The sequence below is a fragment of the Haemorhous mexicanus genome, chromosome 9, assembly GCF_027477595.1.
Source record: "Haemorhous mexicanus isolate bHaeMex1 chromosome 9, bHaeMex1.pri, whole genome shotgun sequence".
In the NCBI taxonomy this organism is placed as follows: Eukaryota; Metazoa; Chordata; class Aves; order Passeriformes; family Fringillidae; genus Haemorhous; species Haemorhous mexicanus.
The window spans coordinates 23,486,364-23,503,448 of NC_082349.1; the positions used below are offsets into that span (position 1 = coordinate 23,486,364).

Sequence of the window (17,085 nt, forward strand, 5' to 3'; positions counted from 1 at the left end):
TTCATTTTTACAAGTGAACTAGCATCTGCAATAAAGTTTGAAACATTTGAGATTGTTCTTTGCATTTGCATTCTTATTTTTAAAATTATAAAATTCATGTTTAAAGAAAAATGAGCACAGTAAAATTCTGGATGCATGGCTTGCCACTGTGTACTACCCACCAACAGGTTGTGCTGGATTAAATCTCATTCTCAAGCCTGCCCTCTATGATAGCATCACCACTGAGAAGAATGATCCAGAGAGAAGTCAATGACAGCTGAGCAATCACAGAATGTGCTGAGCTGGAAGGATCCACAAGGATCGTCAGATGTCACCCTCTGGATCACAGTCCCCTTCAGACAACCATCTTTATCCTTGCCAAGTGCCTGAGCTCCACTCCAACAACTCCATCCTCAGTGATCTCTTTTCTGTCCCTGCCTCAGAACCCTTGCGTTGTGCAGTCTCAATGCAAACCCAAACCTAGGACAGGAAACTACACAACTGTGATTGAAGTATGCAACTGCTAGCAAAGGAAGCAGAACTGCCACCTCTCAAAAAAAATCCATTTGTTACAAATGAGCAACTCAGGATATGACATTTGGAGATTCCAGTTTGTGGTACACTTCTCCACACATTAGCTGAACTGTAACCTACTTGGCCAGCAGTTTCTTCAGGCAGGGATTTTAATTTTTCATGAACACATTGCTCTAATAAAGTACTTGGCATTAGTTATGGCTTTTGAATTAAAATGCATTCATGACATTAAATTTTAAAACCTCTAAGCCATTAATTTTTATCAGTTTTTTTTTCTTTTCTGGTATAGTGTTTGCAAGAATTAGCAACTAAGTGCATATTTCACCAGCAAAAGAATAAAGGCTGTACTAATAAAACTTACTTTTGCACGTCCCTGTAGAGAATGGCAATATTTTATACACCAACTGCACAGCAAATGAAAGCCAAAAACAAATTTGCTGTTCCAAATTTGCTGTCAAATATAACATAATAGTTTAACTTATGATGAAGGACAACTTAGCACACAATTTGCTATCTGAATTTTCTTCTGAATTCAGAAATAAAAAGGTTTACAGCATTGCAGAACAGTTCCATAAATTGTCTAGCTCAAGCACTAACTTTCGTACCTATTTGTAAAACCATCTTCCTACAAAAAATTTCCAGGTAATAGCTAAATAGCTGAGCCTACTCAGCTGAGGATGCTGATCTGCAATTTCTTCAGGTATCCAAGTCCCTGCAGTTGTCCTACTTTATCTTAGAAAAAAACTCCCCTTTTGTTTGCTATGTTCAGACGAACATTCAAAAGCTCAAACAGTATAAATCACAGGTATTTTCATTTTTAATATAAAATCATTACTTCAGGTACAACTACTGGCCTCACTAACCCTGTTTACTAAAAGCAATAACCACCTGCTGACAGCATGTGAGCCCAATCACAGACTTCAAACCAGTTCTCAGCTTATCATGCTTCATCTCACTCATCTCACCCTCACAAAACAGTGCAGAACTGTGGTGTAGAACAGGAGCTGAAGAACAGGAAGGTGTAGAACAGGAACAGCCAATTTGATATCTGAGTCTCACGCTCGTGTCATTCTATTGTTCAACAAACTGCAGTCAGGGAAGTAGCTCAGCTATAGTTGTACATTTTAATTGAATACAATTTACACACTTTATACACCTCTAAGCAGTGTGTCGAATTTGCTCAGCAAAAAGAAAGCAGCTCAGTAAAACAGATGTCTGCTCCTCCAGCTTCCCCACGTCTTAGTATCACTCTTCTTTATTACTCTACATTAACATGCAGACCAATTAAGCATAACATAAGTGTCTAAAATTCCAGCTGTGTTACAAAATGCTGCTGTAAGGCTAAATTTTTTAAGTCCAAGTAGTTTCATAATCTATGTACAGTTATTTATGAAGGCAGCAGGAATGCTATTTTGACAACCTAATTAAACTTCCAATAATGTCAGCAGGAATCTGATTGCAAAATGGCTCATTTTATAAACATCACTACTTTTATGACTGACAAAAATATGCACCATCAGGTGCCAGCTCCTTCACAAATACATATTGTATAACTTGGGTCACAAACTGCTTGCCAGTACAAAATTCTAAGATGTTAAATGTCTGTCCTCAACCCATAAAAACAAACACAGGTCACACAGATTTCAGGGATATTGCTCTTCTGCCCATTCCATACCCATGTAACTTCAGTAGCTTCAGAGGAGTTAACTGCCAATAAATACATAAATCTCCATCTAAATCAAGCCACCTCCTGCACAGAATCCTGGATGTGCAATTACACCTGCATTGAAAACACAAGTGAAGTACAGGATACAGAAAAGAGAACTGTCTCTTGCCTCCTGCAAACCCACTCTATGGTCTGCATATCACACCGCATGTGAAGCACACACTTGTCCAAAATTTACTTTTCAAGCTGACTGCTAGAAGTCTCTCTAAAACAGCACAGGCCATGAGGTACTTACTAAGTCTGAAAAAAAATGACATTTCTAATGGGAAATGCTCAAGTTAAAAAAAGCATACATGATATCTCACTGTTTAAAACAGAAATGAACTGTAAATTGCTACTACGTGGTAGCAGCCACTGTATTGGAAGAAGCCATTACAGCTTTGCTCTGTACAGTACAGGTTAAAACCAAGCACTCAATGTTTCAGCCAGCTCCAGTATGACATGGACACACTTCTAATAAGCTGAAGTACAGGGAAAACGTGGTAACAGGGTACTGCCCAACTGCCCACACAAACAGGAGACATCCCAGAAGTTCTGTAGTGCCCAGTCTTCCCAGTCACCATGCTGAATCCATTCCAAAATCCAGGGTCAGCTGCTTCTACTCTTGGGATTCACAGAGGGTGTTCTGGTGGTTTGAGATTTTACAGTTCCATTAAGACCATTTGAAAACACAGTCTCAAGATAGCAGAGATGGATACATACAATTAAAAGTCAGACCTCACTGTCATCATAAACTTCAGACATAGTTTCAAAAACCTCTTATGGATATATGGCTTTGGGTTTTATTAAAAATGAAGTTAACATCAAATAAAAACCAAAAGAGAATAGGTAGAACATTTTATTTTTGTCAAACCTTAAATGTAAAGTATATTAAAAAAACATGGTTTGGAATTTCAAGAACAGGAATATAAACATGTATTCTCTATCCCAGAAAAAAAATCATGCAGGTGTTACAGTATTTGATCATTCTCTACATTCACTGGTATGCAACATCAACTTAACGTTATTCCATAGATACAGAGATGCTGTAAATTGGTACAAATACCAGGATCCTCTGGCCTCACACTGTAGACGAAGCCAATCTGTTCTTTGGTAATTTGAGAAGGCTGATTTTCCATTCCAATGCAGGACTCTTGGGAGGCCATATTAGCCACTCAGCTCAGAAAATTACAACTCCTGTTGACAGTCTGGGCTGCTTTTGTCAGGAGAAAATAGTATTAGAGGTATAAATGCAAAGAAGTTAAAATTATTCATTCCTTGTGGTGGCTGTTCTTGGAAAAAAAAAGAATCCAACTCTCTCCTCCTCTATTCATCATTTAATCTAGGTAACATTTAGATTCATATGCAAAGGTATTTGCTAGATGGGAATGTACACGTGCATACTTTCAGTTTCAAGAAAGATGTGTGTGGAGAATGGCAATTTAGTTACTATGACTTGAAGGTATGCCTATAATAAATTTTCAAGATTTAGGAAACTGGGACATTACAAATCCAAAAAAAGAGTTAATAGATTTTTGATCTTCCCTTTTTCAACAAAGACTGACAGAATATACATATACAGCTTGACATTTTGATTTATCGAAAACAACTTTCACTTTGCTCAGTTCGCAATTCCTATTGACTAAAATGTAATATCATTCACAACAAAATATCTTCAGTAAGTGAAACAGTAAGCAAAGAAACCCCAAACTAAGCTCAGAAGCTAAGTGGTTTAGAAAGCCTGGAAACACCTAGGAGTGTGTCATTGTGTCTATAACTTTTTTGTACACTATATCTATAGACACAGGCACACACGTATTTACACCCGCCCGTGCGCACACGCACACACACACGGGGAACCCGCCGTGGAGATCCAGCTATCCTCTACTGGGGAACAAAACACAGTATTTAAAAATGTGGCTAATTTAACAAAACAGAGAAGAAACTGCTGCTATCAAAATATACAATTTGGATTGCAGACTAGAAGGCTAACAACATTAAAAAAATAGTTTTAAGCAAAACCCCTTTGCTTCTGAATAACAGGTATCAACCTGCCATAGCATGAATCATCCAAATAAGATTTTATAAAAAGTTTAAACTGTGACCCTTCCTCATTTGTAAAGTTCTTGACATATATAGTGCGAGCTCTGGTCTCCAAACTGGAGCCCCTTCCATTTTTTTCAATCCATACTTCAGGAAATAAATGGCAGCTGAAGGATTTAGAATCTCAAGTGAGATTTGTGCTTTACCATATACCTGAAAAAAAATGAACAGAAAACAGCATTACTACCCTTGTGGCATTTATAGGAATTTAACCTGCAGGAATAAAACGCCGAGACATTGTTAAAGGAGCATTCTTAGGGAATTAGAAAATTGCCAAAGAGATGCAATGTGTTGAGTTCAGGATTTCTCCCACTAAATAACAGCTGGCTACAGCCCTGCCTCAAAGAAAAATCAGCTTTCCAAGGCATTGCATGACCTCTAACATTGAAAGACTGTTGTAAAGACAACTAGCTTGTTCTGGGAGTTCAGATATATTGTTCACCTGAGACTTTTAAATAGAAAGCCATGCAAAGTTTGATGATTGGAATTATTTTGACAGTTCCCACAGGATTTTTCTTTTTCACTCAATCATTCAAGCAGTTCACTGTGAATCAACATGAAAAAAATTAAGCATTCATGAAACGCATGGGCTTCTCCCCTCCCTCAATATTTCTTCAACTGTTTCATGATAATAAAGTTTCTTCTCTACAACATGAACAAGGCATTGCAGTGAACTTCCCCTTCAGCAGGGTTCTGACCCAGAGAATCAGTCAGGAGGTGGGGAATCATGGGACAAATCAATGATTAATGGTAACTACCCTTCCTTTAAATCCACACTTTGGAGATTGTTACTTACAGTCTGTAAATATACACCACTGCATTTTACTAACTGTATCATCAGAGAAAATCAAAACAAGCAATATTTCCAAGCTAAATCATTGTTCAGATGTCTAACTTGTAAACAATTCCCTGGTTGCCAGAACTTTTAATTCCCACCAAAAGCATCCAAGCATGAACATCAAGGACTTCCAGCAGGAACCATACCTGTCCAAAGTTTCCCAGAAGCGTAGGAATACTGGCCTGTCCAAGTGTCTTTTGTGGTAGCTGAGCTCTAACACTGTTACATCCCATTTCTGTACGTTGGGATCCAGGCGCACTTCATCGTACTTGAGATGAAAAGCTTTAACTACAGCAAACAGGAGAGCATTTGGCACAAACATCAAGACTTTAGTGTTTCTTTATTGGTCAAAGAAAACTCCCACCCCACTCTTCCTTTTTCAGAATGATGCCTGAGAGTAAAATTAACAAGCCCATAATCCAAAGAAGTCAATTACTCACTAAAGGGCACAGTTAAATATAGAGGTCAATGGCTCCCAGGCTATTCCAGGGTGCAGGGAAAGGGCAGCCCCTACTTTTAGATGCACAGATTCCAAGGGAATAGCAGAAACACACTGCCAATTCAAGTACATCCTCTTTGAGAAACAAAGAAGTTCTTTCTGAAAGAGCTGTCAAAGAATTAAAAATAATAAGCAAAAAGGTATTTCTGAGACCTCTGAGTATGAAGCCTGGCTATCTCCTAAAAGAATCTGTATAAGATCGATAGAAAAACATCAGTGTGACCCCCAAATGCTGCATGAAGCATTCTGAGAAATTTAGTAACTACCAATTTCCCCTGATCTAGTACTCAGTCAAAAATGGTAAAATATTTACTGTTATTTTTCTCTTGGGAAGTACTGTCACATGTGAATTAGGTAAAGCCTAAGCATTTACACAGTGAGCATTACAACCAATGCATTTAAGCCTTGTACAATTCCTATCTGGTAACGCAATCTGATGATTTTAGTAGTACTGGAAAAATAAAACAAGCCATCAGTCTTGTGGAAAGTAGTTATTTTTAATGACATGCTTGAATCTTCTTTGGATACCACACTCTTAATTTTGTCTTCCACAAAATTAGTTCTCTTTTCCAGATCCATCTGGGAACTCCCTAGAAGGCTGGTATGTGAAATTAGCTTTTTTTTTTTTGTTGTTGACAAACTAAAGAAATGATCATCTGACTTGTATCTCTGACAGATAAATTTCCAGGCTTTGTGATTAAGAAAACATACACATTATCTCCACTATACATTGTTGCATGTACTCATATCTTCAGAAAAAACAAATAAAGATATACCAGGGCTGTGCCTTTACAGAAAACTCCATCAATATCTGACAGAGTCTCTGTGTTCAAGTTAAATGTTATTAAGCACAAGAGGATCCACTTCTGAACCTGAAACAAATCACTATTAAAGCTCCCTGATGTGCTCTGGGAGGAACACCTTTAAAATGGTAGTCAAAATGAAATATTTGTTAATGAGACTGAGAGCATTTAAAACTTCATCACAAAAATTCACTTGTAAATGTGAAATTAGGCTGGTTTGGTACATGAACATGAAACAGCCAGGACACCATGCAAAAGGAAAACTAAGGAGGCACAGTTTTAGGAACTCACCTAATGAAATATTCTGGGACAAAGCAATTGCTCCAATAAAAACAGTTTGGCAAGCTCTGGCCCAGTATACATTTTATGGAGGAGTCCTTTCTGGTAAGCTACCTGCTTGTTTTCCAAGTGACAGCCTTCAATACTTGGTAACCACAACAGACCCAGTGACAGAGAAGAAATGCAAACTGCAGATGAAACAATGAACAGCTGCAAATCCCAGAAACCCCATTTGTGAAGACTACTGAACACTGTAAACATGGCAAAACAATAGCTTCAGATAAATATAGATACATAAAACTGGACTGATGCTATCTGTGCTCCCTTCATTCACCTGTTTTCATTTGAGGAATGAGTAAAGTCATTGGGGAAAGTTCTAGAAATACACTTTATCAGGAAAATATTTTAAAAATACCATGCTTTGAAGGAATGGAATGCATTTCTAAATTGAAGATCCATTTCAGTGTATGAATTAAGACCAGATATGCCTCTTTCACTTGAAAAATGTATGAATTTGTACACCTTCAGCCTGAACTGTGCAGGCTGTGATTGTGATCTTTTGGCATGTTGAGACCAGGAGTGTCAAAGCAAGTCAGAACAATTCATACAGTCCTCCATACATGTATATATAAAAATGATAAAATTCATAGGAAGCAGCATGTAACTGCTAGCTAGACCTTCAATATTTCATTGCATTTTTCTTAGCTTTGCTTTTCACAGTTGCCATTTTCTCAGTATCTTTATTTCAAAGTGCTGTTTCCTTCTTTCATTAGTCTCTTTTGTTAAACTCTCTCCCATGGCATAATTTTATTTTCACAACGGCTTTCGTGCTCTTTTTCTCTTTCCCCACTCTTCCTCAATCCCCCTTTAACTGACTCATTCTATTCTCTTGTCCACAGACCCAACCTTAGCTTTCTGTCCCAACCTTGAGGTTTTCCCTTGCTGCTCACCAAAGTGGCACTGTCTTTCCAGACTCTACATCACACACCAAAGAGGGGCACACACAAAACCTGATCAAACCTGCTTCCTCATCAGACTGACTGCAAGATGCCAGAACTGAACTAAGGTAGGTTTGGGTCTGTTGCCTGTTTGGTTGGGGTTTTTTCTGTGTGTTTGTGTGTATGTGTGTGTGTGTGTGTTGGTTATGTCTATACCTGAAACCAGAGACCATAAAAAGGTCTGTTTTCTAAGGCAGCTCCCAACTGAAGCAACAGAGAAGAGAAGCTGACAGACTCCTTAGATATTATGGCCCACGTCTCTGTCAGATGGGTGAATTGTGCCAGAGAAGTGCCTCAAAGCACCACAGTTGTGGGGACTCAAAAAACCTGTTGAGATCTATACAATGCTACCATCTAACTCACCTGAAACTTAAACTTTTTAAAACTCTGAAGTTTTTGTCAGACACAGATCATATTTTCAATGCTTTCTTAGTGGTGCACTAGGTGATTAATCCTCTCTTCAAAATAGCACTAGAATGTGCAGCCAGCCTGTAAACCTGTTAGCTATGAATTGTAGGAATACACATTGTCTGTTCACCCTGTTTTTAGAAGGCTGGAAAGCAGATTTGTACACCAGCTACTTGTGACTCTTGCAGCTGACAGCTCTTTCCATGAGCTTGCACAGATCAGAGCAGAACAACCACAAAGGGCATGGGAATATCTGCCGTCGTGAGGAGCCCAAAGCCTGCTCAGCCACCTGCACCCAACAGCACTTTGGCAGCACTCTGTCACGAGCATAAACACCCTACAAGAAACCCCAAACACAACAACCAACCCCAAACCAAGGAACAAAAGAAATCCCTTACTTTTTGCAAAGATATCAACAGGAGATCCATCCGGCAGGAGCCAAGGCCAGCCCTTGAACTGCCAGGCAGGCCCCTGGACAAACACGGCCACCACGCGGTCCCTGGAACACACAGAGGGATGGGCACGGCATGGGCATGGCCTGGGACACGTCAGTCACCTGCTGTCCCAAACAGGCAGTGTGCCTTAGCATAGCTGCTCCCTTTATAGAGCAGGAGAGCACACTGAACAACCAAACCCCCAGCACAATTGCTTTTCCTCTTGTAAAGAAAAAAAAACATTCCTGTGATTCCTCTGGGCTTTCAGCCCTGCCCCTTTGCAGAAGGTAGCTCAGCTTCTCAGGTTACAATTTTTAGAAGGCAGTATTTATTTGTGGTCATCATTAATTTGCTTTTGAGAAGTGCTCCAACATTTTCAGAGACATCTTCTGCAAACGGCACTTGAAACTGAGATGTGCAGATTTAAAAGCCTTTATTCTCAACACTGCTGACTTCCAGGATGAAAATTAATGAGAAGCAACAGCTGCTAAATTTCTGCAAAGTGAAATTTCAGCTATTTTAAGAGTACACAACCATTACCTGTGGTCTAAGAAAATAAAATTGTGATTAAGCTTTTGCATTAGTAACATTTTAAAAACCCAGCCTTTGAGAATAAATGACCTCTCCACATAGGGTCTATCTTTCTCTTGAACATTTACATCATCCAACCACGGTTCTTACCACAACAAATTATTACCTCTCTAATCTAATCCCCAAATTTAATCTATCATTAAATCCACTAAATCCCAAATGAAAAAGAATAACCAAGGTGAAGTTTTGTGGTCTGGGGTTATTTTTTTGCAGATTTTAGAATGGCTTCCTTGGGTAAAACCAAGATAAAAGACCATACACCACTTCACATCTTTGGTCATAAGTACTTTAGAAAGTAGTTTAGATGGTTCTTAAAGGTTTGATCATTAAACATTTTAAGTGCTATTTAATACTCAGAAATTTAAATCCACTGATTTCTGATTAATTCAAGTTCTAAATACAGAAAATAATTGATTTAGGAAGACAATCTTTTCAAAGTATTCCTCTCCATTAAAATCCAATTTGGAAATGACAAAACCACCAAATATGTCATTGTCCACGTCCCAGATCTTCTCGCTTGTCAGGAAGAAGTAAAAATGCTGCATAATGCATGTCATCAAATAACAGAAAGATGTCAAACAACAATAAAAACTTCTCCAGAGTTTTTCTGTTCAAAAAGAGATTTTTTTAATAGCCTTGAAAAATGGGCTACAGAGCAAATAATCCATTCCCAGCTTTTTCATAAAAGTAAAAGCTATCTACAATTCCCTTTCTGTAACTAGGGCTCCTCCTTCAGAAGTAAAATTCTAATAGCTCCAATACTAGAATCACAGTTCAGTCTGTACTGTCTGATGTATTTCCTTTCTATAACTATTAAAAAAGATGGAATGTCAGATGCTGATGGCCTGCAAAAGCATCTTCCCAACAAGTTCTCCCTCAGAAAGCAGACAGGAGAGAAGGAGTTTTCTCCCATATCATGGTTCTGTGACTTGCACGTTTCACCACCACAAACCAGAACAATAATATCAACATTTCTATTGGAATTTCTAAAATATTTCTGGCAAACCCAATAATATTAACTGTGCTGCTACACTGTTAAAATCAAGTGTTGCAAGTTTTGAAGATCTTTCAGATTAATTTAGTTTCATATTATTTTCAGCTGAAGACTCTTTTACAGTTAATAAAATGAAGACTCATATATCTGTACCTTCACTTTTCAGTACATTTCAGAGCATTTTATTGTTTCCAGATTCTGCATATTCCAGGGAAAGAAATTGAATAAAGGAGAAATGTTCTTACCAGTCCTGTGGCATGAGTTTCAGAGGTTGGTCTACGACCCGGTAAGGGACAGTGACGCTGACTGTGGTTCCTCCCGGCTGCATCTGGTCCTTCCTCCTCTGTATTAGAGTCTCATTCTCTCGTTGACAGCCCTGCTTCTTCTTCTCATCTGATGGCACAAACCTTAGGGAATAACAGACCCCTCAGTAGACAAGGGCAATTGACTTGATTGAATCAGCAGGAAAGGTAAAAGTAACAGCTTTATCAGAGCTTGGTGTTAGTGACAGCAGCCACTGAAGACATCTCGATCCCAAGTCTCCACCACTACTCATTCAGAACACCAAAAAAATGTAAGAATAATATTTCAGAAGCTCTCCTGATAAAAACAGTCACACTAAAAGGTCCTCTGTGCCTCAAAAATACAGCCTGACCCTGATCCATTTGGGGCCTTACACAATACATTTGCAGATGAGGAGCCAGACCACAACCTGCAAACTGACCACAACTCTTCTTTTTAGTGACCAAGGGTGACCTGGGCATTAAACCAATTGCTTCCAGGAGCAAATTTTAAGAGCTCTTGGAGCCATTAGAATTATTGCCAGTTAGAATTTTCTCAAGAGAGCTGGGATTTTTGGTCAAAAAATGGTTTTGAGTGAGGTTTTATTTTTTTGGAGGATGGTGATTTTACACTGCAATTATTCATCTGCTTACTATGATGCATGACACTACAGTTTTTTTGGGTTTTTTTCTTAATAGATTCTGTGATGGAATAAGTGCTTGTAAAGTCCAGATAATGTGGCTCTCATGTCATATATTACCTCCATATGACAAAAATGAATGCTAAGATGTGACACAGCTTTCCTTCCTCCAATTAATTACAGATCCTTAATCTTTCACCCCCTCACCTTAAAAAACAACTGCAATCACATTTCAAGGCCCTCCTCTTTATGGTGATAATAAAATACCCAGAACAGGTCTCAAAACTGGCATCATAAATGTGAGAGCAGTGTGGGCCTTTTTATTGATAAACCTCAGTGGATTTTGAGAAAAGAAAGTTAACAGAGTCCTGCCTTTCACAGAACTGCAAGTGTGTCATGGAAAGGGAAGCTGATGTGACCAGCAGCACCTTCCAGGCCAGCACAAGAACAGAGTTCAGGCCTGTGCTCTAATATTCTATTCAGAACCACCCAGCTGCACTACAACCCTGTCTGCTGCTGGCATTTCCCTGCCAAAGCTTCTGATGAAAATAAAACTCTGTTTCCCTTAACTGCAGTAGTTAGCAGGAAGATTTGTGTTGTACATTTTAAAGGCACAGTACATAGCTGGTAACATTTCTCCTCATTACAGTACACAGGGTGCAGTTTACTACATTTTTTTGGGTAAATTGTTTGCAGCATTTCTATTTGTTCTCTTCAATTGATTTCTATTTGAATACTAAAAACCAAATTTGAATGTGTTCTATAACAGGCACACTGCACTTCCTATTGTTGGATAAACAGGAAAAAAGAACACAAGATTAAGCATGAAGTCAACTTGAAAACGCTCATTATTCAGTCAACTTGAAAATACTCATTTTCATTATATATTCAATGAGAAAATGGCATTTTGGGGGGGCAAAAAAAACCCCAAAACCCAAGCAAACATGTTTTAAGGCAGCAGGTCAAAATTGTCAACAAACCTCCAAGCAGAACTGTTTTACTTTCCCAGTGTAAGTTAACAGATGATGTCCCCTCTTACTCCTCATGATTTACCAGCGTTTCAGAAACAAAGTCAGAAGCAATTTCTGAAATGTGTGTCCAAATGCATTCAATTGATACAACTGCACTGAGAAATTAAAAAAAGCCCAACACCTGCTAATAACTAGGAATGGTGCATACAAGCTGACTAGAATGTAAATACAGAGAAAGCATTACAGGTGTTAAATGTGCAGCTATAAATTAAATTATGCTTGTCTGTCTAGTACATGTGAAACACCATCATTCTAAAAGAAATACAGACAAAAAAGCTGTACAGGACCTGGGAGAAAAGTACACATTGGCCACCTGAAATATATTGTTTTAGAAGTTAAGATAACAATTTCCCTAATAACTGGAGTAATTAGCAAACAGTTAATATTTACATACATTTTATCCATCACAACAGGCTGACACATACAATTGCACACTGCACAGAGGCATTCAGCTGAGTTCTGCACTGGAAAAAGCCACCCAGTGTGGCACCAGAATTCAAGTATTTCTCATCAAATTGCTAATTTAACAACTCCAAAGTGAGGTGCCCCTTCATCATGAGCACTCCTAATGGCCTGTCCTGCCAGTGTGTCACAGGCTTTGCTTCACCAACAATAACTGATAGAAAACTCTGTAACCTAAAATGAGGATTTACTCTGTGGTCCTCCAGCTTTTAAGAAAACTACCAATGAGTTTTCTTTGTAGAAAACTACTAATGAGTTTCTTCTTCTCATCACCCATTAGAACTAAAGGAATCTGGGCTGAAAAAAATGAAGATAAATTTAAAAAAAAAATTAGAGAAACAAGCCCTGAAACACCTTTTATCCAACTGGCAGTGTTTATAGGAAAAGCCAGGGTCACCCGAAATGTTGGGCAGGTGAGAAGAATTTTGTTATTCTCTATCCCCTACATTAAACAAGAACAAACTCTTAGAGAATATATAAATAAAAACCCAACAGCCCTACACACATTACAGTGATAATCAAGTATTCATCTGAACAGAGATCTAAAAGGTCACATCTTAAATTTAATTTGTAAATGTGAAGAAGCAAACACATTTTAAATGGAAACAGGAAAGCAAAGCAGCCCTGCCACATGAGAGTAGAGGCAATATTGCTGTGCCACAGAGTAACAACTTCACCACTCTTGAGTCTTCTCACATCCTCTGCTTTAAATGTTTCTGTGTTTAAGAATTCATTTCAACGCCAGTTTTTTGGCAGTTTCTGCCCATTTCAGCTAGAAACTGTGTTACAGCCATTGAGGCACCATTCACTTGTGCCTCAGTTATGTCTCTCCTAGACAATGGCTTCAGTTTTATTTCCTGGGAAAAAAATCTGAATTTTTGAGTGCAATTCTCTAGGACACAACACAAAGATATCTTGTTAAGGACAAACTATCAATGAGCAGATTCAAATGGCACAGCAGAGAAGACAACTGTCACAAAGCAAGCATTGAAGCAAGCACTTACATCCAGATAAACACAGAGCACAGGAATAAAGGACAGCTTACAGAAAGTTTATGGAATCTGTGCCTGCATTTCCGGGAATCATCGACTGAGCAGGCACAGCAAAAGTCATGTGCTCAAGAACTGAGAATCAATAGAAATTACTGGATGATTATAAATATATTTATGGCCTAGGTCATCACTACCCATAAGCATAAGAAAACTGAGTATTAAACACCAAAAATCCCATCTTCTCTTGCAGATTATTTATAATACTACTACATAATATTACAGCCAGTGGCTTAACTACACATTTGTACTTGACAGCTTTTTAAACAAAAGAAATGGGTTCTGAAACCTGAGTGTGCAGGAGCTTACAGTTCCTTGCTGCTTTTTCAGATTACTATTCCCTATTAAAAAAAAATAGAAAATCCCTATCTACTTAGAATGCACTTTTCTGCCCCTAGTAGGGGTAGGAAATTATTAGCCCTCGCTGCTAATTGCCAAATCATTACCCACATGAAAAATGGTGCACTCTCACTTTGGAAAGGCAGCAGGTCCCTTCCCTAAGGTGACAGGCAAGCTACTGAACACCACCAGGTTTGGGAGGTAACTGGTAGGACACCATCCACTGAACTGCCTGAGCTACTCCTGCCTTGGCTCTAAACTCACAGCCACTGGCAGCAGTGCCTTTAAAACACTTTCATTGAGGTCAGAGCAGCCCTTTCTGGCCCCCAGCTCAGGCACACTGAAAAATGCATGAAAGGAGAATAAGGCAACTTACCAGCAAGTGAGATCATGGCAATACACATTTGATTGTGTTCTGAACTGAAGACTTATTTCTACCACCCTCTCAGTACTTCTGTTAACTTACAGTATCCAAAGCTTTAGACACCTATTTTTGCAAGAGAACAAAGCTTTTTTACACTACATCATGCCTGAATCTATCCCAGATACTTGACTTGGTATCAAAACTGGATAAATCTCCAGTGAGTTGCCTGGCCACACAGGGTTAAATGTATCACAAGCAAGAGCATCATCATAATAAAAATACATCATCAGCATTAAGTCATTCTCATCTGCCTGATGGAACTCCTGCTTCACTTTGGCTCCATGTAAAGCAGAAGCCTTGTCTCTGAAAAACCTGACTTCAGGTATTCTCAAATACTGAGTCACAATTCCACACAGTAATTGTGATAACCCATGTTGCACTCAGATAGTGAGTAAGAATAAAATGTATTGTATAAAATATTTTAAAGAGGCATCACAACATACCAGAATGTATTGCAGTTATGATTTTAAATTAAATTTTATCTTTTTATTAATTTAGAAACTCTTCACTTTATGCTGTGCTTGGCTTCTTAGAAAAGAAATCTTTCAAAAAAACTTAGCAAGAATATTTGCATATTATTTAGCAGGTGAATTGTATATCTTACAGTCACATACAGAAATGTCTCCCTTCAAAATCTAAGTTGCAACAAATATATTGAATACAAAAATTAGATATCTTAAAAATAAAATCTTAAACTAGCGCCATGCTTTGGGCTTGTCATATGTATTTCCTTCTACACATGATAGTTTTCCTGCTTTCCTTAAAAGAGAGCCTAACATAAGTGATAAAGTAAGATGCTAAGCATCATACAAATGTCAGCCAAATTTAGCATGAAAAACTAATATACTACAGAGCTATAAATGGCTTAGTAAAAATCTTGGTATAATTAATAAGTTTCTCTCAGTTCTTGGCAATTCAAGTCCTACCACAGAACTGGATGAAGAATCTCCTGTTTATTTTACAACCACCCACCTAAAATATCTGGCAATTATACAAATAATTTTTCTCATATCCAAAGTATGTATTACAGTCCAGTTCCTTAAAAAAAACCAACAATCCAGGATTGTAGACTAAAAGTATCCTAAAGGACAGATTCCCAGCTATGATTGTAAGTTTTGATCTCTGTTTTTGATCTTTAATTTAAGCTGATTTTTTCCTTCTTTTGTTTTAAGAAACATTTAAATGGACAGAAGCACAAAAGTTGATTTATGAAACCCAAATTCTCATTCTTTATGATCACACATTTCACAGACTCTGTTTCCTCATGGATAGCCATATCCCAACCACCACAGGGCCATCATCCTCCCAGGCTTCTGCTCCATTTCTTCACGGTCTCCCCTACAATGGCTCTTACCCTACCAGCTCCAAAAATCTCTCCTCCTTCTGCTGTACCACCAATCCCCTGTGATGGCAAATACAAGCAGGCTGACTATCTCTAGAAACACAAGAAATGCAAATACATCTGCATCTTCCTCAGCAAGGGTAAGGGAGGGAAGATTGATTTAGGTGTATCTTTTCTACCTGGACAATATTTCTTTATCCCAAAACTTGTGGCAGTGAAAGGAGTCTCTGAAATCTCTGCTCTTTTGTCAAATTTAGCTGCAAGTGGGGAATGAGTTAAAGAAGGTGCTGACTTGGAGGCAGAAATTAGCTAAGTCTTCTTTCCTTGGAAAACCATCACATATCTATCAATCACACTCCACATCAAGGCTAGTTCTACACTCTGCATATCTTAACAGTAAAAACAAACCCTGAAGCCATTCCTGAACAAAGTACTTCCATAAATCTGAATGCAAACAAATACAGGCCAAGTGGCATATTTTCCAGAAGAGTGCTAGACCTGTCATGGCTAAATTAATATTTTACTCTTCTGAATTCTGCTATTGCACTTCTGATTCATACCTTGTTTCTCCCCTTTCTCTTTCACATAGGCTAACTATGCAGTGTCATCCTTTGAACCCTTCAACTTCCTTTCAGCTTGTTCTGGATCGTGTTCCTTGCACTCTAAATGCAAACATCCTCTTGGGACAGGCCTTGGCAAGATGACTGCTGAAAACTCTGACTCCTGGCACAGATGCTCTTAGACATGACAGACCAATTGTCCTGGGTTTGCCTTAATTGAATTTTTGGTGAGAAGGAAAAAGGGTCAGCCAGAGAAGTGATTTTCCCCATGACAGACATCACAGCTTCCTTCATAGCTGACAGAAACAAAAGCTAGCTGGCTCTGAAAACTGATACGCTGCTAAGCCAATTAGAGAAGCTGGACACGCCTCTATAAATCATATTTAGGAATAAAAAAACCCACAGAAACCTCTTTCTTACTTCCTGCTTTCTAGAGAAGAGAGAAGTCGACGTGTCCCCCCTCCCCTTCCCCGCCCCCGGCGCGGCTGCCGAGATTCCTGCAGCCGGGGAATCCCCGCGGAGCCGCCAGAGCCGGGAATGGGGCACCGCGGCTGGGGCACCGGGGATGGGGCACCGGGAATGGGGCACCGGGGATGGGCACCGCGGCTGGGGCACCGGGGATGGGGCACCGGGAATGGGGCACGGGGGATGGGGCACGGGGGATGGGGCACCGGGAATGGGGCACCGCGGCTGGGGCACCGGGAATGGGGCACCGCGGCCGGGGCACCGGGAATGGGGCACCGCGGCTGGGGCACCGGGAATGGGGCACCGCGGCCGGGGCACCGGGGATG

General features: G+C 39.2%; 1 protein-coding gene across 1 annotated transcript in view; it reads right to left on the reverse strand.

The window, feature by feature from the left end:
* Nucleotides 1–3,064: 3,064 nt before the first annotated feature.
* The window catches only part of CDC73 (cell division cycle 73), a 102,347-nt gene continuing 88,326 nt past the window's right edge, over nt 3,065–17,085 (reverse strand). Inside the window, exons 14-17 of the mRNA XM_059854487.1 lie at nt 10,411–10,572; nt 8,545–8,645; nt 5,306–5,447; nt 3,065–4,474 (exon numbers count right to left, since the gene is read on the reverse strand). Of these exons, the coding sequence (XP_059710470.1) occupies nt 4,438–4,474; nt 5,306–5,447; nt 8,545–8,645; nt 10,411–10,572 (442 nt within the window). The 3' untranslated portion in view covers nt 3,065–4,437. The remainder of the gene's footprint in view (nt 4,475–5,305; nt 5,448–8,544; nt 8,646–10,410; nt 10,573–17,085) is intronic.